Source organism: Rhinoraja longicauda, chromosome 26 (genome assembly GCF_053455715.1).
Source record: "Rhinoraja longicauda isolate Sanriku21f chromosome 26, sRhiLon1.1, whole genome shotgun sequence".
Taxonomy (NCBI): Eukaryota; Metazoa; Chordata; class Chondrichthyes; order Rajiformes; family Arhynchobatidae; genus Rhinoraja; species Rhinoraja longicauda.
In genome coordinates this window covers 7,060,552-7,087,908 of record NC_135978.1, presented here as the reverse complement: position 1 = coordinate 7,087,908, position 27,357 = coordinate 7,060,552, and the positions used below count along the sequence as shown (strand labels likewise).

The following is a 27,357-nucleotide window of genomic DNA, read 5'->3' as shown; positions in this document are numbered from 1 at the left end:
ATGTGCATGAAATACATGACTCATTGGTGCCCATGGTATGATGCCAAGGAATTCGGGAGAGAACGAAGGGCACATTATGCAACGTCCTTTCCCTGCCTTTAATCATTGCCTATTGTGGCTGGAGATCCACTTAGACATTGTTTCCCGAACATGTGTTGTCTGGAAATCTTTGCTTTCAGCTCTGGACAGGTTGAGCACCACCCTCTCTCCAGTGCACTGCCCCATGGTGAAACGCCTTGGTTCAGTGTTCTGAAGAAGTTGAACCGAAACATCACCCATTCTTTCTCTCCAGAGATGCTGCCTGTCCCGCTGAGTTACCCCAGCTATCTTTGGTTCTGCGTTTATGCGTTTTTGACCAATTTCATGATTTGCTTTGCCGGCACTCCATTTCGGCATAGTCTCAGGGCAAGGTAGCGCAGCGGTAGAGTTGCTGCTTTACAGCGAATGCAGCGCCGGAGACTCAGGTTCGATCCTGACTACGGGTGCTGCACTGTAAGGAGTTTGTATGTTCTCCCCGTGACCTGCGTGGGTTTTCTCCGAGGTCTTCGGTTTCCTCCCACACTCCAAAGACGTACAGGTATGTAGGTTAATTGGCTGGGTAAATGTAAAAATTGTCCCTAGTGGGCGTAGGATAGTGTTAATGTACGGGGATCGCTGGGCGGCACGGACTTGGTGGGCCGAAAAGGCCTGTTTCCGGCTGTATATATATGATATGATATGATATGAAATCTCCCGAGAGTTGAAATTGGACTCATTGGTGCCTGTATGTTCGTTCACGTGCACGTTGTGTACAAAAGTGATCGTACCTTGGTTCTAATCACACTCGTCAAATCGAGCTCACCTGGAACGTAGCCCAAGCTCGTCCGTCCACAATTAACCTTGTTGTTTTCCTGGTGCCAACAACACACCTAATGATTACGCCCTGATTCCAGAACCAGGGGCCACAGTTTAAGAATAAGGGGTAGGCCATTTAGAACAGAGATGAGGAAAAACGTTTTCACCCAGAGAGTTGTGAATCTGTGGAATTCTCTGCCTCAGAAGGCAGTGGAGGCCGATTCTCTGGGATGCTTTCAAGAGAGGGCTAGATAGAGCTCTTAAAGATAGCGGAGTCGGGATATGGGGAGAAGGCAGGAACGGGGTACTGATTGAGAATGATCAGCCATGATCACATTGAATGGCGGTGCTGGCTCGAAGGTCCGAATGGCCTCCTCCTGCACCTATCGTCTATTGTCTGTTGATTTAAGTCACGCACCTCACACCTCCTTCTTTACCAACAAAAAGTGTAACAAGTGGCTGAGCATTTGCTGAGCATTGTCCAAAATATTTTGCACGGGACACTCGACTGGGTCAGGCGGCATCCCTGGAGAATGTGGATAGGTGATGCTTCAGCTCAGAAGAAAGCTGCCGACCTGAAATGTCACCTACCCATGTTCTCCGGGGATGCTGCCTGACCCGCTGAGTTACTCCAGCACTTTGTGTTCCTTCTCGTAAGCCAGCATGTGCCGTTTCTTGTTTCGACATACACCGATCAGCCAAAACATTATCACCTGAGGAGCCAAAACATTATGCCCACCTGCCTAATATGCTGCTGGTCCTCCTTGTGCAGCCCCATACGCAGCAGGGTGCGATGCACTGTGTATTGTGACACATTCCTCCCGTGACCACCATTAAAATTTTCTGTGACTTGTGCCACAGTAGACCTTCTGTCGGTTCGGACCAGACGGGATAGCCTTCGTTGCCCTCGCTCATCGATGAGCCTTGGGCGCCCAACACCCTGTCGTCGGTTTGCGGTTTGTCCCTCCTCGGACCACTGTCGGTAGGTACTCACCACTGCTGACCGGGAGCACCCCACAAGCCTTGCCGTTTCAAAGATGCTCTGACCCAGTCGTCTGGCCATAACAATTTGGTCCTTGTCAAAGTTGCTCAGGTCTTTACTCCTGCCCATTTCTCCTGCGTCCAACACATCAACTTCAAGAACTGACTGTTCACTTGCTGCCTAATATATCCCACCCCTTGACAGGTGCCATTGTAACAAGATAATCAATGTTATTCACTTCGCCTGTCAGTGGTCATAATGTTTTGGCTGATCGGTGTATGTTGTACAGGGTTCAGCAATGGGAGGTTTATTAAAGGAAGTCACTGTGACATCAACGTCTTGCACACAGCATCAACCAGTATTAGTTTCCAAAGCTCAGGATACTGGAAACTGTATCAGTGATTAAGTTCCGCCTTCACCCTTTCTGTCATTTTCTTTCTCTTATTTTCATGGTAACTATTTCTGCAGCTGTTCCCTAGGGTGACATTATTGGAGACCACCATGAAGGTGCACATCCACATATTGAAAGTAGAGAGGGTTGGGGAAATGAATTGAGAACAGAACACTTTTATTTCAAGGTGTTCCTTAACCAGGAGCCGGTGAATGTTAGCAAGCATTTTGAAGGTTTAGGTGCATGAGCAACAGGTTTGTAATTCTTAAAGTTCATAGAAACCAAGAAGGGAGGCCAGCCAGAAATGTGGCAGAATGAATTTGAGATAACGGAGCACAGATCAAGTTTTCAACTGGAGATGGACTAGGGCTGACGTTGTCTGGAAGTGTGAATGCCATTTATAGGAAAGCTGATGCCATTTCAGACAATAGACGTGTGGGAAAATAACTGCAGATGCTGGTTCAAATCGAAGGTAGACACAAAATGCTGGAGTAACTCAGTGGGTCAGGCAGCATCTCAGGAGAGAAGGAATGGGCGACGTTTCGGGTCGAGACCCTTCTTTCAGACATTGTTACTCACAGGTAGCATCTAAATGAAAAACGAGAGAGGGTCAAGAGAATAGCAGGATTGGGATTGTTTGTCTGGATCGCTGATCTGAAGATACTGATTTCCCACGCAAAGTAGCTGAGAATTTAAATTCAAATGATGAAGTAAAATTGGAAGAAAAAGTTGAAAGTGTTGTCTGGTATTCTCTGCTAGCAGCGTTGGATAGGTTCAGTTCAGTGCGTGGTGAAACACCGTGGATCTGTGTTTAGGTGTGCTTTTTGGCCAATTTCATGGCTTTCTTTACTGGGGATCCATTTAGACATTAGCGACATTAGGTTAATTCCCGGAATGGCAGGACTGTCGTATGTTGAAAGACTGGAGCGACTAGGCTTGTATACACTGGAATTTAGAAGGATGAGAGGAGATCTTATCGAAACGTATAAGATTATTAAGGGGTTGGACACGTTAGAGGCAGGAAACATGTCCCCAATGTTGGGGGAGTCCAGAACAAGTGGCCACAGTTTAAGAATAAGGGGTAGGCCATTTAGAACTGAGATGAGGAAAAACTTTTTCAGTCAGAGAGTTGTGAATCTGTGGAATTCTCTGCCTCAGAAGGCAGTGGAGGCCAATTCTCTGAATGCATTCAAGAGAGAGAGCTAGATAGAGCTCTTAAGGATAGCGGAGTCAGGGGAGAAGGCAGGAACGGGGTACTGATTGAGAATGATCAGCCATGATCACATTGAATGGCGGTGCTGGCTCGAAGGGCCGAATGGCCTCCTCCTGCACCTATTGTCTATTGTCTATTGACACACACAGCACATATTCAAAGCACCGTAGGGGGTGAAATCCAGTTTCTAGGAACTGTTTTTTTGCACCATGTGGCATGACAGAGACAACAATGCCAGAGACACTGTTAACTAAACGTCCAACTTTGCCACAGTCATTGTGAGCGACAATTGTTTTTTTTGGGGGGGAGGAGGAGGGGGGGGGGGGGGGGAGCATTTCTAACTTTGCTTCCAGAGAGGTAGAAGAGTGAAGATGAGTCCAGCTGTTGTAGGACATTCCCCAGTTTCAGCATTCTACCTGTCCCGGATTTTCTTTAAATAATCTTCGCCTACACAGTCGTAGAGTCACACGGCATGGTTACAGGCCCTTCAGCCCAACTCGTCCATGCTGACCATGATGCCCCACCTGCCCACATTTCACCCATATCCCTCTAAACCTTTCCTATCCATACACCCGTCCAAATGTCAGATACTTACGGTTAAAAATTGGATGAGGGAAAAGAAAGGTATTGACATGTATGTAATCGAGACAATACAATACAATACAATATATCTTTATTGTCGTTGTACAGGGGTACAACGAGATTGGGAATGCGCCTCCCATATGATGCAATAAATTAATTAGCTGGTCAGTATTAATTTAAACAACCCAATGAAACAAATTGGAACAGTTTTAAAACAGAATAAAGTGCAAGTAGGTCTGTGCCGGTTCACTGTGCGATGTGACCATCCGGCTCAGCATGACCGGTTCATAGCAGCTATGGCCCTGGGGATGAAGCTGTTCCTGAGTCTGGAGGTGCGGGCGTAGAAGGCCTTGTATCGTCTGCCCAATGGTAGAAGTTCGAACAGACTGTTGCAGGGGTGTGAAGAGTCTTTGTGGATGCTGGTGGCTTTTCTGAGGCATCGTGTGTTGTAGATGCCCTCCAAGGCTGGTAGCTGTGTTCCGATGGTCCTCTGAGCTCTATGGACTACCCGCTGAAGAGCTTTCCCACACCAACCCTGGGTAAGAGGAACTGCAGATGCTGGTTTAAACCGAAGATAGACACAAAAAGCTGGAGTAACCCAGCGGGACAGACAGCATCTCTGGAGAGAAGGAATGGGTGACGTTTCAGGTCGGGACCCTTCTCTCCAGAGATGCTGCCTGTCCCGCTGAGTTAGATATCCCTGTAAATGATATATGAAGTTTAACAACTCAAGGCGAAGCAGTCACTAATTGTCAAAACGTAACTGCCTTCCCGTTAGTGTCTGCAACCTAGCCTGATGTTGGGTGAATGAATGATACACATTGCATGCTGTGAGCAAAATCTGCCTTTGAAAGAGCCTCTCAGAATAATTCCCAACATTAAGGTGTTTCCATCCACCGATTTTCAAGGCCCAACCTGTTTTATGCAACCTTTTGCAAATTTCCTTCTTGCAAAAAACACGAATTTAAGGAATTCTCCATCTATTCCGTTACCTTTGAGTAACTTAAGCCAGTTTGATTCTAAGAATGGTAACAGAGTGGAGAAACTTCATCTTGCTGTGTAGGAAGGAATTGCAGATGCTGGTTTAGAACGGAAGATAAGACACAAAATGCTGGAGTAACTCAGCGGGGCAGGCAGCATCTCTGGAGAGAAGGAATGGGTGACGTTTCGGGTCTCTCCAGAGATGCTGCCTGTCCCGCTGAGGTACTCCAGCATTTTGTGTCTATCTTAAGTTCATCTTGCTAATGGGTTTTAGAGTGCCCATTGTATTCGTGGTAAATCATGATGCCAGAATAGGCAGAGACAAACTATGAAATAGATTATTATTGAAAATGTTTGTTGAACATTTGGAATCCCAGAAGAGTTATTCTTCGCAGATTTGATGTACTGCATTGCATTTACACGCAAGAAACATTTTTTATTAGGATTCAGGAGCTCAATGAGGGGAAAGTAAATTTTAGTTTAGTTTAGTTTAATTATTGTCATCACGTGCACCAAATACACAGTGAAAAGCTTTAGTTTGTGTGCTATACCGTCAACGAAAAGACCATACATGAATATAATCAAGACATCCACAGTACAAAGGATAAAGGTAAAACAGTCACTGCAAGATATCACATAAGACATAAGACTTGGATGGAGTACATGTGGAGAGGATGTTTGCACTAGTGGGAGAGTCTAGGACGAGAGGTCATAGCCTCAGAATTAAAGGACATTGTTTTAGGAAGATGAGGAGGAATTTCTTTAGTCAGAGGATGGTGAATCTGTGGAATTCTCTGCCACAGAAGGCTGTGGAGGCAAAGTCAGTAGATATGTTTAAGGCAGAGATAGACAGATTCTTGATTAATACGGGTGTCAGAGGTTATGGGGAGAAGGCAGGACAATGGGGTTAGGAGGGAGAGATAGATCAGCCATGATTGAATGGCAGAGTAGACTTGATGGGCCGAACGGCCTAATTCTGCTCCTATCACTTATGACACGAATACATCTCAGATACCCTGTTCTTTGGATGAGCAAGCACCACCTTTCTCCATACAACTTTTGATTGAAGTAGGGAGGAAAATGATAGATTTGGAAACCAAGGGAATCGATGGGTTTTGGAAGGTGGTTGAGATACAAGACTGGTCCTGATCTTATTGAATATTGGAGCAATTTTGCAATGTACTTCCTTCTAGACCACACGTCCAAAGATACAAAGAAAAATTGAAGATTGTGCATTTCTAGTTGACCAAAGGTTTTAGTTTTTAGTTTTAGTTTTGGAGATACAGCATGGGAACAGGCCCTTCGGCCCACCGAGTCTGTACTGAACAGCGATCCCCACACATTAACACTATCCTGCACATACATGGGGCAATTTACATTCTAATTAACCTACAAACCTGTACGTCTTTGGAATTTGCGAGGAAACCGAAGATCTTGGAGAAAACCCACGCAGGTCATGGGGAGAATGTACAAAATCCATACTGACAGCACCCGTCGTCAGGATCGAACCCGGAACTCGGGTCTCTGGCGCTGCAAAGCAGTAACTCTGCCTTTGTGTCACCGTAACGCCCTTTGGTTTTCCAAAATATTCTACTTTGGAAAGAAAATATACTTGGGCTAGCTTGATAGATGCACTCCCTTGTCCCTGCTCAGAAGCGAACACACATCACAGGCACTCTGATTGCCTGCCTTCAGCTACTACAGTTTACACCACTGGGGAATATTTCACGAGAGCAGGCAGCTCCAAAGACTGAAGAAGTTGTGCAAAGTTTGCCAAAGGTTGTAAAGGACAATAAGAATGTTGGATTTCCTGTTTTATTTAAAGCCTTATTTTTGATAATAGAAATATCAATTCCAGGTTGCCACACACCATAGAAGGAAGATACTGAACCTTTTGAGCTTCACCAGTTTCCCCTGTGACTTTAATATCTACATATTATCTTTAATATCTACATCTACATATCTACATATGGCTCACCCTCAAAAATCATCAGTAAACTTCAATACATTCAAAACTCCGCTGCCCGTCTACTCACCCACTCCCCGATCCGTGACCATATCACCCCCGTCCTTTACAATCTCCACTGGCTCCCCATCCCCCAGAGAATCCAGTACAAAATCCTCCTCATGACCTACAAAGCCCTCCATAACCTGGCCCCATCCTACCTGACTGACCTCCTCCACAGGCACACTCCCACCTGCACCCTCTGCTCTGCTGCTGCCAATCTCCTGTCCCCCCCCATCCAGACCAAACTCAGATCCTGGGGGGACAGGGCTTTCTCCATCGCTGCTCCCACCCTATGGAACTCACTACCCCAAACCGTCAGAGACTCCTCCTCACTCACCACATTCAAAACATCACTGAAGTCTCACCTGTTCAGTACTGCCTTCAACCACTGAAGGTCACCTCACCTTCTGTCTCCTTTCTCTGTTCGTTTACTTATTTATCTATTTATTCACTTCTCTATGTTCTAGAAATCCCTGTAAAGCGTCTTTGAGTGTTTGAAAAGCGCTATATAAATGTAATGCATTATTATTATTATTATTATATTCCCATCCCACCCGTGCCAGGGTTAATTTGCAATGGCCAATTCACCTGCCAACCAGTGCTCCAATCACTAAAGCACCCAGAGAAAACCCTCACAAGTTACCTAACCTGTCACCAGCTTTATCCTGCCCTTCTTTCTTCCAGCCTTCTCCTCTCTACCACAATCAATCTGAAGAAGGGTCTCGATCCGAAAAGTTGCCTATCCGTCCTCTCCAGAGATGCTGCCTGACCCGTTGAGTTACTCCGGCACTTTGTATTTTTCCCTCAAGATTCCGGCATCTGCAGTTCCTCCAGTCTCCACACAAGTGATCGTGGAAATATTGTTAACTCTTCATGTGTCGTAGGAAGACGTTACGTCTTATTTTCGATTGTTTGTGTGAAGTTATGCCATTCAGTCGAATTCAATTAGGAAGGAAATGAGGAAGAATTTCTTTAGTCAGAGGGTGGTGAATCTGTGGAATTAATTGCCACAGAAGGCTGTGGAGGCCAAGTCAGTGGATATTTTTTAAGGCAGAAGTAGATAGATTCTTGATTAGAGCGGGTGTCAGGGCTTAAGGCAGGAGAATGGGGTTAGGAGGTAGAGATAGATCAGCCATGATTGAATGGCAGAGTGGACTTGATGGGCCGAATGGCCTAATTCTGCTCCTATCATATGGACTTCTGAACTTATGAAATCCCTCTTTGTTTATTTTTAGGCAAGCCCTCACGAGTTCTTCAGGAGGGCGCAGTTCAATTGATTCCTTCAGAAACTTGTCAACGTAGCGACTGGTATGGCCATAATGTAGATGATAAAATGATCTGTGCTGGTTTTGCGGGCGGAGGTATCGATGCCTGTCAGGTAAGATCATCCTTATTTGATAAGTATGCAATACCTCTTTACCATGTGCCTCGAACTACATTCACCAATTGATGTATTTTTTAATTAGCTTCCTTCTCACATTAGCAACAAAGGGGAATGAATAAATGCAGAGAGACCAAATATATTAAGCACTTGTCACCTGCAAACTGCTTTGCATTATGAGTAGAATATATCTACATCAATGATTTGGATGAGAACATACTCTCTATCAATGATTTGGATGAGAACCTTCATGGCAAGATTAGCAAGTTTGCAGATGATACAAAGGTGGGTGGTGTTGCAGGTAGCGAAGACAGTTGTCAAAAATTGCATCAGGATCTTGAACCGGTGGCCAAGTGGGCTGAGGAATGGCTGATGGCATTTAATACAGAGAAATGTGAGGTGTTGCATCTTGGAAAGTCTAACACAGGCACGACCTACCCAGTGAATGGTAGGATTCTGAGGGGGGTGGTTGTAGAGCGGATGGATCTAGGAGTGCAGGTACATTAGTTCCTTGAAGGTGGTGTCGCAGGTAGATAGCGTGGTGAAAAAGGCTTTCGGCACATTGGCCTTCATCAGTCAGAGTATTGAGTATCGAAGTCGGGAGGTCACGTTGCAGTTATGTAAGACATTGGTGAGGCCGCACTTAGAGTATTGTGTTCCGTTCTGGGCACCATGTTACAGGAAAGATGTTGTCAAGTTGGAGAACAAGAACAAAACAGAGTTTCTTAGGAACAACACTATTATAGACAATAGACAATAGAAAATAGGTGCAGGAGAAGGCCATTCGGCCCTTCGAGCTAGCACCGCCATTCAATGTGATCATGGCTGATCATTCTCAACCAGTACCCCGTTCCTGCCTTCTCCCCATACCCCCTGACTCCGCTATCCTTAAGAGCTCTATCTAGCTCTCTCTTGAATGTATTCAGAGAATTGGCCTCCACTGCCCTCCGAGGCAGAGAATTCCACAGATTCACAACTCTCTGACTGTTATATTGCATTATAACAGAACTACCCAGAGTATATGAGTAGAACAGTGTAAGAAAATAACTGCAGATGCAGGTACAAATTGAAGGTATTTATTCACAAAATGCTGGAGTAACTCAGCAGGGGTTAGGCAGCATCTCAGGAGAGAAGGAATGGGTGACCCGAAACGTCACCCATTCCTTCTCGCCTGAGATGCTGCCTGACCTGCTGAGTTACTCCAGCATTTTGTGAGTAGAACAGTGGGCACAAGTAGGGCGGCACGGTAGCGCAGCGGTAGAGTTGCTGCTTTACAGCGAATGCAGCGCCGGAGACTCAGGTTCGATCCTGACTACGGGTGCTGCACTGTAAGGAGTTTGTACGTCTTCCCCGTGACCTGCGTGGGTTTTCTCCGATATCTTCGGTTTCCTCCCACACTCCAAAGACGTACAGGTATGTAGGTTAATTGACTGGGTAAATGTAAAAAATTGTCCCTAGTGGGTGTAGGATAGTGTTAGTGTGCGGGGATCGCTGGGCGGCGCGGACTTGGTGGGCCGAAAAGGCCTGTTTCCGCGCTGTATATATATGATATGATATGATATGAAGTAGTTCATGAGCTGAGCTGTGCGTAAATGACATGCACGAATAGAACAGCTTGTACATGTAGTGCATGATGTTTAGGTCATATTCACAGTGGGCTGTTTTAAGTGTAGGCCAATACTAAACAGCACATCAGTAATTACTTAAGTTATTTCCAGTGCCTGTACTCCGCCTGTATAGCACTGTACATTCAGAAAGCATGTTTGAACATTGAATGCCAAAGACAAGTTTATATGTCACAGTATACACTGGGCCCTCTGTCTCCAGGTACACCATTACATACAGTACATTTCGGCAGATATATTAAATGTGGATGGTGCATTGTAAATGATTTTAACTTTGAGCAAATGTAAAAGTTCGTAGACCCATGTAATCAATTACACAAGCATACCCTTGTTCCCAAATACGGTTCAGGGGTAATTTATTGACATTTCATTTGGTAAAAAAACGTTGGGATGGATTTAGGGTGGAAGAAGTATTCTGACATGGTTTGGAGCAGAGTGGTAAGGGATGTGATAGTGGATTCAGATCATCCATTTTAGAAACATAGAAACATAGAAAATAGGTGCAGGAGTAGGCTATTCAGCCCTTCGAGCCTGCACCGCCATTCAATATGATCATGGCTGATCATCCAGCTCAGTAACCTGTACCTGCCTTCTCTCCATAACCCCTGATCCCTTTAACCATAAGGGCCACATCTAACTCCCTCTTAAATATAGCCAATGAACTGGCCTCAACTACCTTCTGTGGCAGAGAATTCCACAGACTCACCACTCTCTGTGTGAAGAAATGTTTTCTCATCTCGGTCCTAAAAGACTTCCCCCTTATCCTTAAACTGTGACCCCTTGTTCTGGACTTCCCCAACATCGGGAACAATCTCCCTGCATCTAGCCTGTCCAACCCCTTAAGAATTTTGCAAGTTTCTATAAGACCCCCCCTCAATCTTCTAAATTCCAGCGAGTACAAGCCGAGTCTATCCAGTCTTTCTTCATATTTTGGTTTTGTTTAGTTTAGTTTAGAGATACAGCGCGGAAACAGGCACTTCGACCCACTGAGTCCGCGCCGACCAGCGATCCCCCTGCACACGAACACTGCCCTACACACACTAGGGACAATTTACAATGACACCAAGCCAATTAACCTCCAAACCTGTACGTCTTTGGAGTGTGGGAGGAAACTGCAGCACCCGGAGAAAACCCTCCGCAGGTCACAGGGAGAACGTACAAACTCCGTACAGACAGCAGCCGTGGTCAGGGTCGAACCCGGGCCTCTGGCGCTGTCAGGTAGCCAACTCTACCGCTGCGCCACCGTGCGCCCTATTGCCTAGTGACAGCTGAATATTGACCAAAACATAAGGAAGAAATCTTCTTCAAGGTGCTTCCATGAGATTTTTTGCATCTCTAGAGGAGCAGATATGGTTTTGATCTAACACCCTCTTTAAATAGGGGACCAAAAATTGTGAGCATTCCCTCACGATCACACCCAAGTACCAGCCTAGATGTTTTGTGCTCATATCTCTGGGGTGGGAATTGAACCCAGAACATCCTAACTCCAAGGCCTTCATCAGTCAGAGTATTGAGTATAGAAGTCAGGAGGTCACGTTGCAGTTATATAAAACATTGGTGAGGCCGCATTTAGAGTATTGTGTTCAGTTCTGGGCACCATGTTACAGGAAAGATGTTGTCAAGTTGGAGAACAAGAACAAAACAGAGTTTCTTAGGAACACCACTGTTGCATGATAACAGAACTACCCAGAGTATATGAGTAGAACAGTGTAAGAAAATAACTGCAGATGTTGGTACACATCGAAAGTATTTATTCACAAAATGCTGGAGTAACTCAGCAGGTCAGGCAGCATCTCAGGAGTGCTGCCTGTGGTGCTGCAGATGATAACCCAACATTACATTAGGGGCACAGAGGTAGAGTTCCTGCCATACAGCACTAGAAGACCCAGGTTCAACCCTGACCACAGGTGCTGTCTGTGCAGAGTGTGTGCATTCTCCCCGTGACCTGCGTGGGTTTTCTACGGGATCGCCGGTTTCCTCTCACACTCCAAAGACATACGGGTTTGTAGATTAAATGTCTTGGTATAATAGCAAATTGTCCCTAGTGTGCGTGGCATAATGTTAATGTGCGGTGATCGCTGGTCGGCGTGGACTCGGTGAGCCGAAGAGCCTGTTTCCGTGCTGTATCTCTAAACTAAGAACTGAACTAAACCTCTGTTGAACCGCACTAGTGGTGGGATATTCCAGAGGGGCCGTGTTGGCAAAGATGTCCATGTGAACATCATGGCTGGTAAACAACTCATTTGGTAGAGGGGAGTGAGGGCCAGTGCTAATCAGCATGAATAAAGAAAGGTATGAAGCCGAGAGACATTGTAGAGCAGCATCTAAACTAAACTAAAGTACAGTAGGGCATCGATGATGAAGGAATACATTGATAGTTATTAAGCTTCTCTCTGTCAGTGGTGAGGTGGTAAATTGGTCCATTTGCCCAAGTCAAAGTAGTCACCACAAGACCTAAGATCAATAGAAGCTACCAATTTCAACTCATGTCTTCCAAGTCATTACAGATTATTGATTCCAGAACATTAACCAATATACTACCAGCCCCAACACAAGGGTCTGTTCTGGTGCTAATCAACTTAGCAACAAAATCTGCACTGCCCAACAAAAGAACAAGTCCTATGAGGCGTTAAAATGTAAGAACGGTAGAAAACATATTTATTGGTTTTGCTGGGGTTATCGATTGGTTTTGTTATCTGAGAATCACATTACGTTTCAGCTCACTTCTTATTTGTTGCTACTTTGTGAGCAAAAACGAACTCAAGATACAAACCAGAAATAAAGAAATGTCAGAGTGCGCTGCTTTGGAACTTGACGGCACGGTGTCTCTCGAGCTAGTTTGTAAATACCAGGCCCCTACAGATCCCAGTGTGTTTGTGTTTCCCTAGGGTGACAGCGGTGGACCGCTGTCGTGCCAGCCGAAAGGTGAGGAAAGTTTCTACGTGGTCGGAATAGTCAGCTGGGGAGAAGGCTGTGCGCAACGCTTTAAACCGGGAGTGTACACAAGCACAAGTGCCTACGGGGAGTGGATCAAGCTAAGAACTGGAATACACACCGCCCAAGTGATCAACACGTCGAATCAGAACCAAAGCTTTGCAGTCGTAGAGAGTCAGCCAGCGTCCTTCGTCACAGAGGCAAAGCCTGTACATCACGGTGGTACGCACGCACCCGCTTCAGTGATGCACAGAAACTCACCTGGACACACGGCTCCCCTTCTAAATCTGCTTATTGTTTTATATCACTTTTGTATTAGTTGTTATTCCTAAAGTTATAGAAATATAATGAAAATGATTTTCAGACAGAAACATAAACCCTTAGTATGACTGCTGTTGTACCTCTTTATTAAAGTATATCAAGTCTCTATCCTCTACCCCCCCCCCCACCCCCCCTTATTGGCAATTTAATTGAGCAAAGTGTGATTCAGCCCGGACGTTTTGTTGTTTCGGCTGAGAATACTCTCACAGCCAAACGCAAGAAAGTCAATGTTCAGCTAGAATGTAATCTCATTTGTCGGTTAAATGTTAGTTGAACGTAGTTGGAAAGTCTCATGTTGAACAGAATGAAAAGATGTTGTCAGGGAGCAAGGATTAAAAGAGGTTTAGGTTTGACTCAAGTTCCAAATATATAGTCTTTCAAAATTGTGTGACTATGTGCCTTGCTGTGGTCGAACATAGAACGGAGCAGCACAAGAACAGGCCCTTCTGCCCACAAGGACTGTGCCAAACATCATGCCAAGACCAAATCGCATCTGCCTGCATATAATCCATAAACATACAATCCAGGGAAAACGTTTTCACCCAGAGAGCTGTGAACCTGTGGAATTCTCTGCCACAGAAGGCAGTGGAGGCCAATTCACTGGATGTATTCAAGAGAGAATTAGATTTAGCTCTGAGGGCTAAAGGAATCAAGGGATATGGGGAGAAAGCAGGAACTGATTTTAGAGCCATGATCATATTGAATGGCAGTGCACTGACTTGTCTATGTTTTTATCCCTCCATTTCCCTGCTTGTCTATGTGCTTACGTCCAGTAATGGTGTCTACTACCACCACTCCTGCAGTACATTCCAGGCACTCACCACCCTATTGCCCGCACGTCTCCTTTAAACTTTGGCCCTCCGCGTTAAAGTTCTAGCTTCTAGCATTTGACCTTTCAATCCTGGGAAAGAGGTTCTGACTGTAACATAGCCCTGCCTCTCATAGTTTTACATGCCTCTAGCAGGTCTCCCCACAACCTCCGGCAATCCAGGCTCGTTCAATTTTGCCCTGCGGATAATACCCCCTGATCCAGGCATCATTCTGGTAAACCTCTGCACCCTCCTCTCCAAAGCCTCCTGTAACTGACTCAGTCTGAAGAAGGGTTCTCGACCCGAAATGTCACCCATTCCTTCTCTCCTGAGATGCTGCCTGACCCGCAGTTACTCCAACATTTTGTGATCCCTCGGACTATCTTTGATCAGACTTTACCTTGCACTAAGCGTTATCTCCTTAACATGTATCTGTGCACTGTGAACGGCTCGATTGTAATCATGTATTGTCTTTCCGCTGGCTGGTTAGCTCGCAGCAAAAGCTTTTCACTGTACCTCGGTACACGTGACAATAAACTAAACTGAAGCTGAAACTGAACTGACACATGATTATCGAACGTAAGGTATAATGTGGTAAAAACAATTCTAGTGACTTCTGTGTGACCGACCACATTATGTTATCGTGTACATCAATGAATCTTATGTGCCATATTCTAAGCTGCTTCAGTAATAATGTTTGCTTGATAACATCCCTGTGCCAGCACCATTGGCAATTTGTTTCATTGGGTTAACGGTGCTAATATAAATACAAGTTGTTGTTGATTTCAAATTGGGGACGACTAAAAATGCGAATTTTGAAAATGTAGACTTTTGTTTTAAGAGTACTCTAATACAAGCTGATTTGTTTACCACTAAAGGACATCAAAGGTGGAAATTACTTGAACGAGAATTTAAAAAAAAATTATATTAAGTGATGCTGCTGGATTGCATGGAAGATTTTATGTATACAATTATAAGATCATAAGTGATAGGAGAAGAATTAGGCCATTCGGCCCATCAAGTCTACTCCGCCATTCAAACATGGCTGATCTATCTTTCCCTCTGAACCCCATTCTCCTGCCTTCTCCCCATAACCTCTGACAGCCGTACCAATCAAGAATCTATCTATCTCTGCCTTATATATATCCATTGACCCAAATCCAGGGCCAAGGTGGTGAATCGATGGAATTTCTTGCCATAGAAGGTTGTGGAGGCCAAGTCAATAGATATATTTAAGGCACAGATTGATAGATTCTTGATTGGTACTGGTGTCAGGGGTTATGGGGAGAAGGCGGGAGAATGGGGCTAGGAGGGAAAGACAGATCAGCCATGATTAAATGGTGGAGTAGACTTGATGGGCCGAATGGCCCAATTCTGCTCCTATCACTTATGAACTTATGAAAACATTCATTGTAATTGTAATATTATGAACCAATGTTTTGAATGTGCAAGTAGTTTGCAATGTTAAATATGATATAATAAGTATAACAGCTGCTCTTTAACAATCAGAAATTAAAAATAATTGCCTATGTGTATGATTACAAGTTCCCTGAAAATTCAGCAAGAAAGATCTTCCTTGCATTTGAGAAGGTGATCGACTATCCTTGAATGCATGCAATTAAAGCACGTAATTTATGAAGTTGAGAAATAAAATGTTCAATGAACCTTCCTGGACTTGCATTACGACCCTCAATTTACACAGTCATTGTATTCTTAATGGTAACACAGCAAATAGTGTGTCTATCAGTAATGGGGGTAATCATTTATGGGGATGGAAATGACTTGAAACGCTTAGAATCAAACTCAATGATTCAATAAGTTTTAATTCATAATAAGTAAGAGTACGCATGTACTTTGAAAAGTCACGGTGCAGGACAGCAAAGTGGCAAAGCTGGGAGTGTTTCGTTTAGAGCTCACGGAGAAAACCCGTGCAGGCCACGGGGAGATCGTACAAAGACCGTACAGATAGCACCCGTAGTCAGGGTCGAACCCGGGTCTCTGGCGCTGCGAGGCAGCAACTCTACCGCTGTGCCACCGCGCCACAGCACTGGGAAATATCAGAGAATTTTTTGAGGATGTAACTAGGAAAATTGACAGGGGAGAGTCAGTGGATGTGGTGTACCTCGACTTTCAGAAAGCCTTCGACAAGGTCCCACATAGGAGATTAGTGGGCAAAATTAGAGCACATGGTATTGGGGGTAGGGTACTGACATGGATAGAAAATTGGTTGACAGACAGAAAGCAAAGAGTGGGGATAAATGGGTCCCTTTCGGAATGGCAGGCAGTGACCAGTGGGGTACCGCAAGGTTCGGTGCTGGGACCCCAGCTATTTACGATATACATTAATGACTTAGATGAAGGGATTAAAAGTACCATTAGCAAATTTGCAGATGATACTAAGCTGGGGGGTAGTGTGAATTGTGTGGAAGATGCAATAAGGCTGCAGGGTGACTTGGACAGGTTGTGTGAGTGGCCGGATACATGGCAGATGCAGTTTAATGTAGATAAGTGTGAGGTTATTCACTTTGGAAGTAAGAATAGAAAGGCAGATTATTATCTGAATGGTGTCAAGTTAGGAAAAGGGGATGTTCAACGAGATCTGGGTGTCCTAGTGCATCAGTCACTGAAAGGAAGCATGCAGGTACAGCAGGCAGTGAAGAAAGCCAATGGAATGTTGGCCTTCATAACAAGAGGAGTTGAGTATAGGAGCAAAGAGGTCCTTCTACAGTTGTACCGGGCCCTGGTGAGACCGCACCTGGAGTACTGTGTGCAGTTTTGGTCTCCAAATTTGAGGAAGGATATTCTTGCTATTGAGGGCGTGCAGCGTAGGTTCACTAGGTTAATTCCCGGAATGGCGGGACTGTCGTATGTTGAAAGGCTGGAGCAATTAGGCTTGTATACACTGGAATTTAGAAGGATGAGGGGGGATCTTATTGAAACATATAAGATAATTAGGGGATTGGACACATTAGAGGCAGGAAACATGTTCCCAATGTTGGGGGAGTCCAGAACAAGGGGCCACAGTTTAAGAATAAGGGGTAGGCCATTTAGAACGGAGATGAGGAAGAACTTTTTCAGTCAGAGAGTGGTGAAGGTGTGGAATTCTCTGCCTCAGAAGGCAGTGGAGGCCAGTTCGTTGGATGCTTTCAAGAGAGAGCTGGATAGAGCTCTGAAGGATAGCGGAGTGAGGGGGTATGGGGAGAAGGCAGGAACGGGGTACTGATTGAGAGTGATCAGTCATGATCGCATTGAATGGCGGTGCTGGCTCGAAGGGCTGAATGGCCTACTCCTGCACCTATTGTCTATTGTCTATTGGCGTGCTAAGAATAGTGTACAGCTGTGCTCGTCTATTTCTAACAGCCCAAATATTTCATCTTGTAAATGTAGGAAAATAACTGCAGATGCTGGTACAAATCGAGGGTATCTAAACTGAGTTTTTTTTTTTAGATTTTTTTTTAGATTTAGAGATGCAGCGCGGAAACAGGCCCTTCGGCCCACCGGGTCCGCGCCACCCAGCGATCCCCGCATATTAACACTATCCTACACACACTAGGGACAATTTTATTTATTTTTAACATTTTACCCAGCCAATTAACCTACATACCTGTACGTCTTTGGAGTGTGGGAGGAAACCGAAGACCCACGCATGTCACGGGTAGAACGTACAAACTCCGTACAGACGGCGCCCGTAGTCAGGATCGAACCTGAGTCTCCGGCGCTGCATTCGCTGTAAGGCAGCAACTCTACTGCTGCGCCACCGTGCCGCCCTAAATTAAATTGCTTTCATGTGCAATATGTATTGAAAAGTGAGTCCCAATGAAATAATGTCCAGCTCCATGACTGTAACAAGCTTTCCATTTTGCTTTTCCTTTGCCCAACCTAAGATTTACCATCAGCTGTTCCAATGAACACCTGATAAATAATTTCTATTGAGTAGAAATTTCTACTGAGTCTGAAGAAGGGTCTCGACCCGAAACGTCACCCATTCCTTCTCTCCCGAGATGCTGCCTGACCTGCTGAGTTACTCCAGCATTTTGTGAATAAAAACCTTCGATTTGTACCAGCATCTGCAGTTATCTTCTTATATTTCTATTGAGTATCTGTGGTAGGGAATACTTCTTTTTGCTGAGGTTTCTTCTAGACTGTGGCTCTGGAGAACTGTCTATGTGTACAATAGTAATCTTTCAACAGAACCTGACAGGAAAGTTCCTACAGTGTACAGGCCTTGCTTTTTAATATACGGGTTTCACATTACAGCCAAATTCACTGTTAATTAATGGGCAACTGCTGAGTTATAATGCCTGTTGTTCTGACTTTCTCCAGATGGTGGCAGCGAGGTTTTGCTGGCCCTTGACACAGGGATTTGGCATTCATTTCATGGGTACTGATTTGAAAAATGAGTCATTTTTCCCTCTTTTCATTAGTTACCGGCGCAGAATTACGCCATTCGGCCCATCAAGTCTAGTCCGCCATACAATCATGGCCGATGAAGATGGGAATGACATGGAGATGGCAAGAACGGGCAATCGATGGTTGTCGTAGACTCATGCGCCAAAGCTGTACCCGTGCTGTAACTGAACTAAATGTGGCGTAGCGGTAGAGTCGCTGCCTTACAGCGGCAGAGTTACGGGTTCGATCCCGACTGCGGGTGCTGTCTGTGTGGAGTTTGTACGATCCCCCCCACTAACACATGGGTTTTCTTTGGGATCTCCAGTTTCATCCCACATTCCAAAGACGTGCAGGTTTGTAGGCTAGTCGGCTTCGGTAAAATTGTAAATTGTCCCGAGTGTGCGTAGGATAAATGCGGGTGTACGGGGGGGGTGATCGCTGGTCAGCGAGGACTCGACGGGCCGAAGGGCCTGTTTCCGCGTTGTATCTCTAAACTAAACTAAACTAACATTCGAGCTTGCCCTCGCCGATCTCTGTCCTTGTGCAACTGCTCTGCTGCTGTTTGCTCTTGAGCTGCTTCTGGCAAAGGACTTTGATCCTGCAGACTGGAGCAAGTAACAGGAGCCTTGCTTCATAATGAATCGGCCCAGCTACATTTCACGCAGAGGCGTGACCTCCGTAGGTACGAGCTGCATATTCACACAGAGTCAGCATGCATCATCAACTTGTCCCCTGGATAGTTCGTTTGTCACAGTGACTCAACAAACCTCCACTGCACGCCCAAGCCAGCTCATGGCCACAGACACACAGATCAGCATGCCTGTGTAGACCAGCATCTGCTGTTCCTTTCCACACATTGTGCCATCAGTCGGATGTTGAGGAAGTGAAACCCTGGTCTCTTCCGAGAGAGGAAGGACAGAGTTGACATTCGGTGGGGACTTTAACTTCAAGGAGCTCGCAGTCTCGGGTTGAGACCGGTCGTGAGCTTCAAGGCGCACGACGCTCGACAAGCCCCGACCCGGGATAGATCGCCCGGCACGGGGGAGCTGAAATCCCCCCCTCCCCACCGATGCAGGAGCTTGATCGCCCCGACGAGGAAGGCCCACCGCCGGCTACGGGAGTCCAGATCGTCCCGTCAACGGAAGGTTCGAGGTCCCTGACCGCTGGAGGACAAAGAAGGGAGAGATTGAACTTTTTTTCGCCTTCCATCACAGTGAGGAATGTGGAGGAGTCACTGTGGTGGATGTTCATGTTAAAATAATAATAATAATAATAATATTCCTTTATTCGTCCCACACCGGGGAAATTTTCAGTGTTACAGCAGCAAAGTGGATACGAGAGATCATTCATTATAAATAAAAGATACGTAAATTGTCATCAGTTTTCCGTGTGTTCTTAGCTGTTATTGTTGACTCGTCTGCTGGGAGCAGTGCTGGTTGTGCAGTCTCACAGCAGCGGGAAGGAAGGACCTCCTATATCTCTCCTTCACGCACTTGGGGTGAAGGAGTCTGTCACTGAAGGAGCTACTCAGTGCAGTGACAGTGTCCTGAATGGGGTGGGAGTCGTTGTCCAGCAGCGATGTTACCAAACATTGGACGATGTTACGCGAAATGTATTTTCGTGTGTCCTGTTGCTTTTTATTGTTATGTCTGTATGGCAAATGACATTCCCCGCATGTTGCAAAACATACTTGGCTAATAAAGTACGATTGTGATTGTGATTGATGAAGTGATATGCCAGGAATCAATATCTCCCGCAACATATGCTAGCCTGTAAACTCAGCAAGGCAATGTGCTTTCTTCACCTGCTGGTTCCTAGCAAGCACGGTGCTGGCTCGAAGGGCCGAATAGCCTCCTCCTGCACCTATTGTCTATTGTCTAAATACACAGATTTAGTTTAGTTTGGTGATATAGTACGGAAACAGGCCCTTCAGCCCACCGAGTCCACGCTGACCAGCGATCCCCGCACACTAACACTACCCGACACACCAGGGACAATTTCCAATTTTACCAAAGCCAATTAACCGACAAACCTGTACGTCTTTGGAGTGCGGGAGGAAACCGAAGATCCCGGAGAAAACACACACAGGTCACGGGGAGAACGTACAAACTCCGTACAGACGGCGCCCATAGTCGGGATCGAACTGGGGTCTCTGGCGCTGTAATCGTTGTAAGGCTGCATCCGCCACCGCTGCGCCACCGTGCCACAGTAGTTGGGATAAAAATACAAAAACAATACTTAATTTGGAATAACAACAAACACTGGACAATAAACTGAGAACAAACCTGTCAGCAGTCAGTCACTGGCCCTTTTAAACACCTCTTGTCGGGTGTCATTTCTGGATGGATATTCTGACCAGCGAGGTTAAGGGAGGAAATTAGCAGGTGTTAACGGTCCAAGTTCACAAGTTGTAGGAGTAGAATTAGGCCATTCGGCCCATCGAGTCCACTCCGCCATTCAATCATGGCTGATCTCTGCCTCCTAATCCCATTTTCCTTCCTTCTTCCCCATAACCCTTGACATCCGTTCTAATCAAGAATCTGTCCATCTCTGCCTTAAAAATATCCATCGACTTGGCCTCCACAGCCCTCTGTGGCAATGAGTTCCACAGATTAACCACCCTCTGACTAAAAAAAATGCCTCCTCTTCTCCTTCCTAAAGGAACGTCCTTTTAATCTGAGGCTACGGCCTCTGGCCTTTTCTTCGAAAGTCTTTAATGTGGAAGCCATCGCCTTCTCCACAGAATCTCTAAGTTCATGAAAATTGGACATCAAAAGACTCAACCCAACATTTATTTCATCAAGATTTATTTCAGGTAAGCGTTACCGACCAGTTGTGAATGACACCTGGGTACAGTTCAGTCGGTCAGCCTTTCAACACAGCAGCCGAATACAATTCAAATATCTCTTCGAGCTTAACCTCATGACAACTATCATCGTTTCACCCGGTCACCGCAACAAAGTGCCTGAAAGATTACAGGGCTCAATTAAAAACCCGTTGATATTAAGCAGAACGATACCGTTTCCCATTAGTAGGCAAACCCAACGATCAAACAACGCTCGTAGACACCCGAGGGTAAATCGCATGGGTGTTCATAGAACCTGTGATAGTATTGATGAGGGCGAAGGTCTTAACTGCTCTGTCTCCCGCTCAGCCAGGCTCTCAGCTGCTCGATCTGGGTCAGCACGCTGCTGCGAGCAGTGCCTCCGGCTGCTGTGTACTGCTCCACGCTGTTGGTATAGTTCCACACCTTTGCCACGTCGCTCTCAAACAGCGGGCTTTTGGCGAAGAGAGAAAAAAAAAAAAAGTCATTCGACTCAACGTACGTTTCATTCCAGCTCAGCCATGACCATGCAGCCCTCCACTCACTCCGCCCCTGCTTCAGTCTCCATGCCGACCCTCTGCTTCTTTACCGCGCATTCAGCTTTCAAATTTGCCGCGATCTCAAGGATATCGAGAACACCTTTCTGCCCTGGGCCTGCAATGTAAAAGTTGCCTGCTGGGCCTGCACTGTTTGCTTGCACCGATCTTAATCCACAATCTAGCTCTACCTGTGACTGTCCTACTGGTTTATCATCTGGAGTCTGGCTTTGGGCAACCCAAGCAATCTGAGGAAGGGTCTCCAACCGAAACGTCACCTATTCCCCAGTCTGAAGAAGGATCTCGACCCAAAACATCATCCGTTGGTGGAAAGCAACGTCTATCGTTGGTGTAAAACAACATCTACAGTTTCTTCCCACACTTTAAATCCCAGAAGATGTATTGAAATAGTGACCGTTTACAATAGACAATAGACAATAGGTGCAGGAGTAGGCCATTCGGCCCTTCGAGCCAGCACCGCCATTCAATGTGATCATGGCTGATCATTCTCAATCAGTACCCCGTTCCTGCCTTCTCCCCATACCCCCTGACTCCGCTATCCTTAAGAGCTCAATCTAGCTCTCTCTTGAATGTATTCAGAGAATTGGCCTCCACTGCCTTCTGAGGCAGAGAATTCCACAGATTCACAACTCTCTGACTAAAAATGTTTTTCCTCATCTCTGTTCTAAATGGCCTACCCCTTATTCTTAAACTGTGGCCCTGCTAAAGCAAGCACTCACATATACTTGCCTATCGTACATACATAATTGATGATTCCACCTATATCCTTCCTTTGTCCCGCCCCCCTGACATCAGTCTGAAGAAGGGTCTCGACCCGAAACGTCGCCCATTCCTTCTCTCCCGAGATGCTGCCTGACCTGCTGAGTTACTCCAGCATTTTGTGAATAAATACCTTCGATTTGTACCAGCATCTGCAGTTATTTTCTTACACTACATAATTGATGACATTATTTTAAAATAATTTCCCAGTACTCTCCCTCAATTTTAAATTAAAAGTCACAGAAGATATGGCCACACTAGGTTAATTCCCGGAATGGCGGGACTGTCGTATGTTGAAAGGCTGGAGCGATTGGGCTTGTATACACTGGAATTTAGAAGGATGAGGGGGGATCTTATTGAAACATATAAGATAATTAGGGGATTGGACACATTAGAGGCAGGAAACATGTTCCCAATGTTGGGGGAGTCCAGAACAAGGGGCCACAGTTTAAGAATAAGGGGTAGGCCATTTAGAACGGAGATGAGGAAGAACTTTTTCAGTCAGAGGATGGTGAAGGTGTGGAATTCTCTGCCTCAGAAGGCAGTGGAGGCCAGTTCGTTGGATGCTTTCAAGAGAGAGCTGGATAGAGCTCTTAAGGATAGCGGAGTGAGGGAGTATGGGGAGAAGGCAGGAACGGGGTACTGATTGAGAGTGATCAGCCATGATCGCATTGAATGGCGGTGCTGGCTCGAAGGGCTGAATGGCCTACTCCTGCACCTATTGTCTATTGTCTATTGTCACTCAATAAGCTAAAATAATTCAAACCTTCATGAGTACAAAAGGATTTTAAAATTTTAAGCCGACCATCAGCCATGGCTGCACTTCTGATTGGCAGCCCCTGGGGGCCATCATTCTCATGTGTAGGAAGGAACTGCAGATGCTGGTTTAAATCAAAGATAGACACACAATGCTGGAGTAACTCAGCGGGTCAGGCAGCATCTCTGGAGAGAAGGAACGTTTCGGGTCGAGACTGAAGAGAAGAGTCTCGGGCCACAATGACAACATTCAAAGGTAGACACAAAATGGTGGAGTAACTCAGCGGGTCAGGCAGCATCTCTGGAGAGAAGGAACGGGTGACGTTTCGGGTCGAGACTGAAGAGAAGAGTCTCGGGCCACAATGACAACATTCAAAAGTAGACACAAAATGGTGGAGTAACTCAGCGGGACAGGCAGCATCTCTGGAAAGAAGGAACGGGTGACGCCTGACCCGCTGGGTTACTCCAGCATTTTGTGTCTACCTGTGTCAACATCTGCGGTTCCTTCCTACACATCCTGCATCAAGACCTGGGAGCACAATAAATAAATCTGCAATACGTACCTAATAGTTTTCAATTCATCCAGGGAGAGTTCACTGACTTTAACACCCTTGGACTCTGCCAAATGAACCACTTTTCCTGAAGTACTGTGGGCTTCCCTAAAAGGCATCTACAATGAGAAGATCTGGTTAAGAATTCAGGTAGAATCACAAACTATCATAGAAGTAAAATATACCAGGCACAATTTAATCTATGTAATCATGAAATAGAGTCTTAGAGTGATACAGTGTGGAAACAGGCCCTTCGGCCCAACTTGCCCACACCGGCCAACATGTCCCAGCTATACTAGCCCCACCTGCCTGCGCTTGGTCCATGTCCCTCCAAACCTGTTCAATCCATGTACCTGTCTGTTTCTTAAACGATGGGATAGTTCCAGCCTCAACTACCTCCTCTGGCAGCTTGTTCCATGCGCCCACCACCCTTTGTGTGAAAAAGTTACCCCTCGGATTCCTATTCAATCTTTTCCCCTTCACCTTGAACCTACTGGTCCTCGATTCCCCCCACCCGTGGCAAGAGACTCTGTGCATCTACCCGATCTGTCATGACTTTGTGACTAAATTTCCCTGCAGTAATCATAATATGGTTGCAGAGTTTAACCAAATTCAGCAGCCGTGTCTAGAGGGTGCTTTGCAAACTGGTGTACTTCAGATCAAGCAACGGAGTTGAAAATTGCTAATACCACCGATAGATGGTGGGCAAAAGGGGTATCATGGAACAAAAATAGGAAGATTACAGTTCAGTCAGATGGATCGTTCATCCTTTATCGCTGCTTTAAACATAATGGGCTACAACAATAACTTCTCTGCATCGATATTCCAAAGGATTATTTTGTATAAAAGAAGATTATTGTTGTTATCACTGTTGAAGGGTCACACTGCGGAAATGAAGCATTCAGAAACAGCAGACCCGACAGAGTCTCTCTGCTCATGCCTGCTACCGTCGAGAGTTGGGGCCTAGCAAGCGGAGAACTCAGTTGCCCACAGGGGAAAAATAAGAGTGCTGTCTGTATGGCGTTTGCACGTTCTCTCTGCGACCTCGTGGGTTTCCTCCCACATTCCAAAGGCGTACAGGTTTGTAGGTTAATTGGCCTCTGTAAATTTGCCCCTAGTGAAACAGGGATGACGTGGAACTAGTGTTCGGGCGATTGTTGGTTGGCTCGGTCTCGGTGGGCCAAAGGGCCTGTTTCCCTGCTGTCTCTCTAAAGCAAACACTAAACTAATCGGCTTTGGCAAGTGTCTGCGTTACCAGAGCTTCTCTCAATGTGAGGCCATCACGTGAGGCCTAGAATCCAATGAAGTGGCCGATCTGAAATCGGTTTAGTCTCCTGATACATTTCTTAAAATGGTGCCATCCAATATTATATATCCCACAAGCTTTATCATTCCTTCCAAAATGAAAAGGAAAAACAAAAAAAATCCAAAATTCTCTCCGCCCCCCCCCCCCCCCCCCACCTAGTCGGCGTACTAGTTTCACTGTCATCCTGTCGAGTTTCACTGTCTGTATGACTCGTTGCCACCTAGCCCGCAGCCAACAATGGACCATTGTGGGCTCCGCCTTTCCTCGACCTGAAATAATAGTAACTGGGCATTGCAAACAGAGTTGGATCTGACCTTCTAACTAACAAGGTGTTTGTGAAATATCGTTCCTCGCACGTCTCTCAGGGAGGTCTCCAGATGTTCCATGGTGCTTTTATCGCCACATGTGCAAAGTGCAAATGCGCAGTGAAATTATTTTCTTGCAAACAGTCCAGTAGACTATGGCCACACCCAAGTGTACCTCTGATCAGAAAATTGTACCGAAATATTCTACTGGTCCCACATGCAAGATGCACCATGTTTTGGCGCCATCTTCAAAGTCCAGTCTGTGCTCCAGTTGTTGTGAGTCTGGTCCAGGCACCTGCTGTGATCTGCCAGCCAACTATTTCTTTGATTAGCGCACAGCGTCATTTGATTTTTGCATGGAACAAACACTCACCTTCTTTCGAACCAAGTAGTAGGCTAGGTCTGTAGCCAGCATATCTGGGCTCAGGGCATTCTTCATAGCGTCTCTATTAACCTTCAGAGAAGAAAAACATCACATGTAGGTAGACTAATAGACTCTCTTTAAAATGGGAACAAAATGCTTAGATAAGAATGGATTCCCAAAAAGTTCATCTGCACGTCGAATCGGTAGTAAAGAAAGCAAACTTAATGCTCGCATTTATTTCAAGAGGGTTTGCATGCAAAAACAGGGACTGTAATGCTGAGGCTGGACAAGGCGCTGGTCAGGCCGCATTTGGAATATTGTGAGCAATTTTGGGCCCCATATCTGAGGAAGGATGTGCTGGCTCTGGAGAGGGTCCAGAGGAGGTTTACAAGAACAATCCCAGGAATGAGTGGGTTAACCTATGATGAGCGTTTGTCGGCACTGGGCCTGTACTTGCTGGAGTTTAGAGGAACGAGGGGGGGGGGAACCTCACTGAAACATAGAACAGTGAAAGGCTTGGATGGAGTAGGTGTGAAGAGGATGCTTCCACCCATGGGACAGTCTTGGACTGAAGGTCCTAGTCGCAGAATTAAAAGACGTTCTTTTAGGAAGGAGATGAGGAGAAATTTCTTTAGTCAAGAGGGTGGTGAATCTGTGGAATTCTTTGCCACCGAAGGCTGTAGAGGCTGTCAGTGGATATTTTCAAGACAGAGATAGATAGATTTTTGATTAGTACGGGTGTCAGAGGTTTATGGGGAGAAGGCAGGAGGATGGGGTTAGAAGGGAGAGATAGATCAGCCATGATTGAATGGCGGAGTAGACTTGATGGGCCGAATGGCCTAATTCTACTCCCATCACTTATGACCTTATGACCTCTTTGTGATTCTGCACCACACTGCTAACATCATCTCCTTCCATTTATAACATTTGTGACACATTTTTAAAAAAGGTAATTGGGAGGAAAACCAGCAGTACAAATCACAATTCGAGGTAGGAGCAAGAGTAGGTCTTCAGTTCTTTAGCCATCTCCTACAATAGACAATAGGTGCAGGAGGAGGCCATTCGGCCCTTCGAGCCAGCACCGCCATTCAATGTGATCATGGCTGATCATTCTCAATCAGTACCCCGTTCCATGGGACTAGGGATGACCTGATGATGGAAAACACAACTCCACATTCCAATCTGCCCATGGAAATCTTTCACCCTCTTGCTTATTAAGAATCTACTATCCACCTCTGGTTTAAAAATATTCGAGCGACTCTGCTTCTCCCACTCTTGAAGGAAGGCCCAGGGACAAAAAGGAAACCTCACCTCATCGTAGTCTTCAATGGGCAACCTGGTATCTTTAAACATTGACCTCTTATTCTAGATGTTCCCAACACAATATCCCTGCAGTAAAACGACATTGGCTTTGCCTGACTATCCTAAACTTCTCGTATAAGAAAATAACTGCAGATGCTGGTACAAATCGAAGGTATTTATTCA

The 27,357-nt window shown here is 45.7% G+C and overlaps 2 protein-coding genes across 3 annotated transcripts in view; both read right to left on the bottom strand.

Annotated features, from left to right (window-relative positions):
- LOC144606219 (argininosuccinate lyase-like) overlaps positions 1–27,357 on the bottom strand; it is a 368,098-nt gene that overhangs the window by 261,555 nt on the left and 79,186 nt on the right. The window lies entirely within an intron of this gene.
- asl (argininosuccinate lyase) overlaps positions 21,247–27,357 on the bottom strand; it is a 38,869-nt gene continuing 32,758 nt past the window's right edge. For both annotated transcript variants that reach the window (XM_078422711.1, XM_078422712.1), the window contains 3 exons: positions 25,882–25,962; positions 23,910–24,016; positions 21,247–21,728 (listed from right to left, as the gene is read on the bottom strand). In XM_078422711.1, the coding sequence (XP_078278837.1) occupies positions 21,581–21,728; positions 23,910–24,016; positions 25,882–25,962 (336 nt within the window). In that variant the 3' untranslated portion in view covers positions 21,247–21,580. The remainder of the gene's footprint in view (positions 21,729–23,909; positions 24,017–25,881; positions 25,963–27,357) is intronic.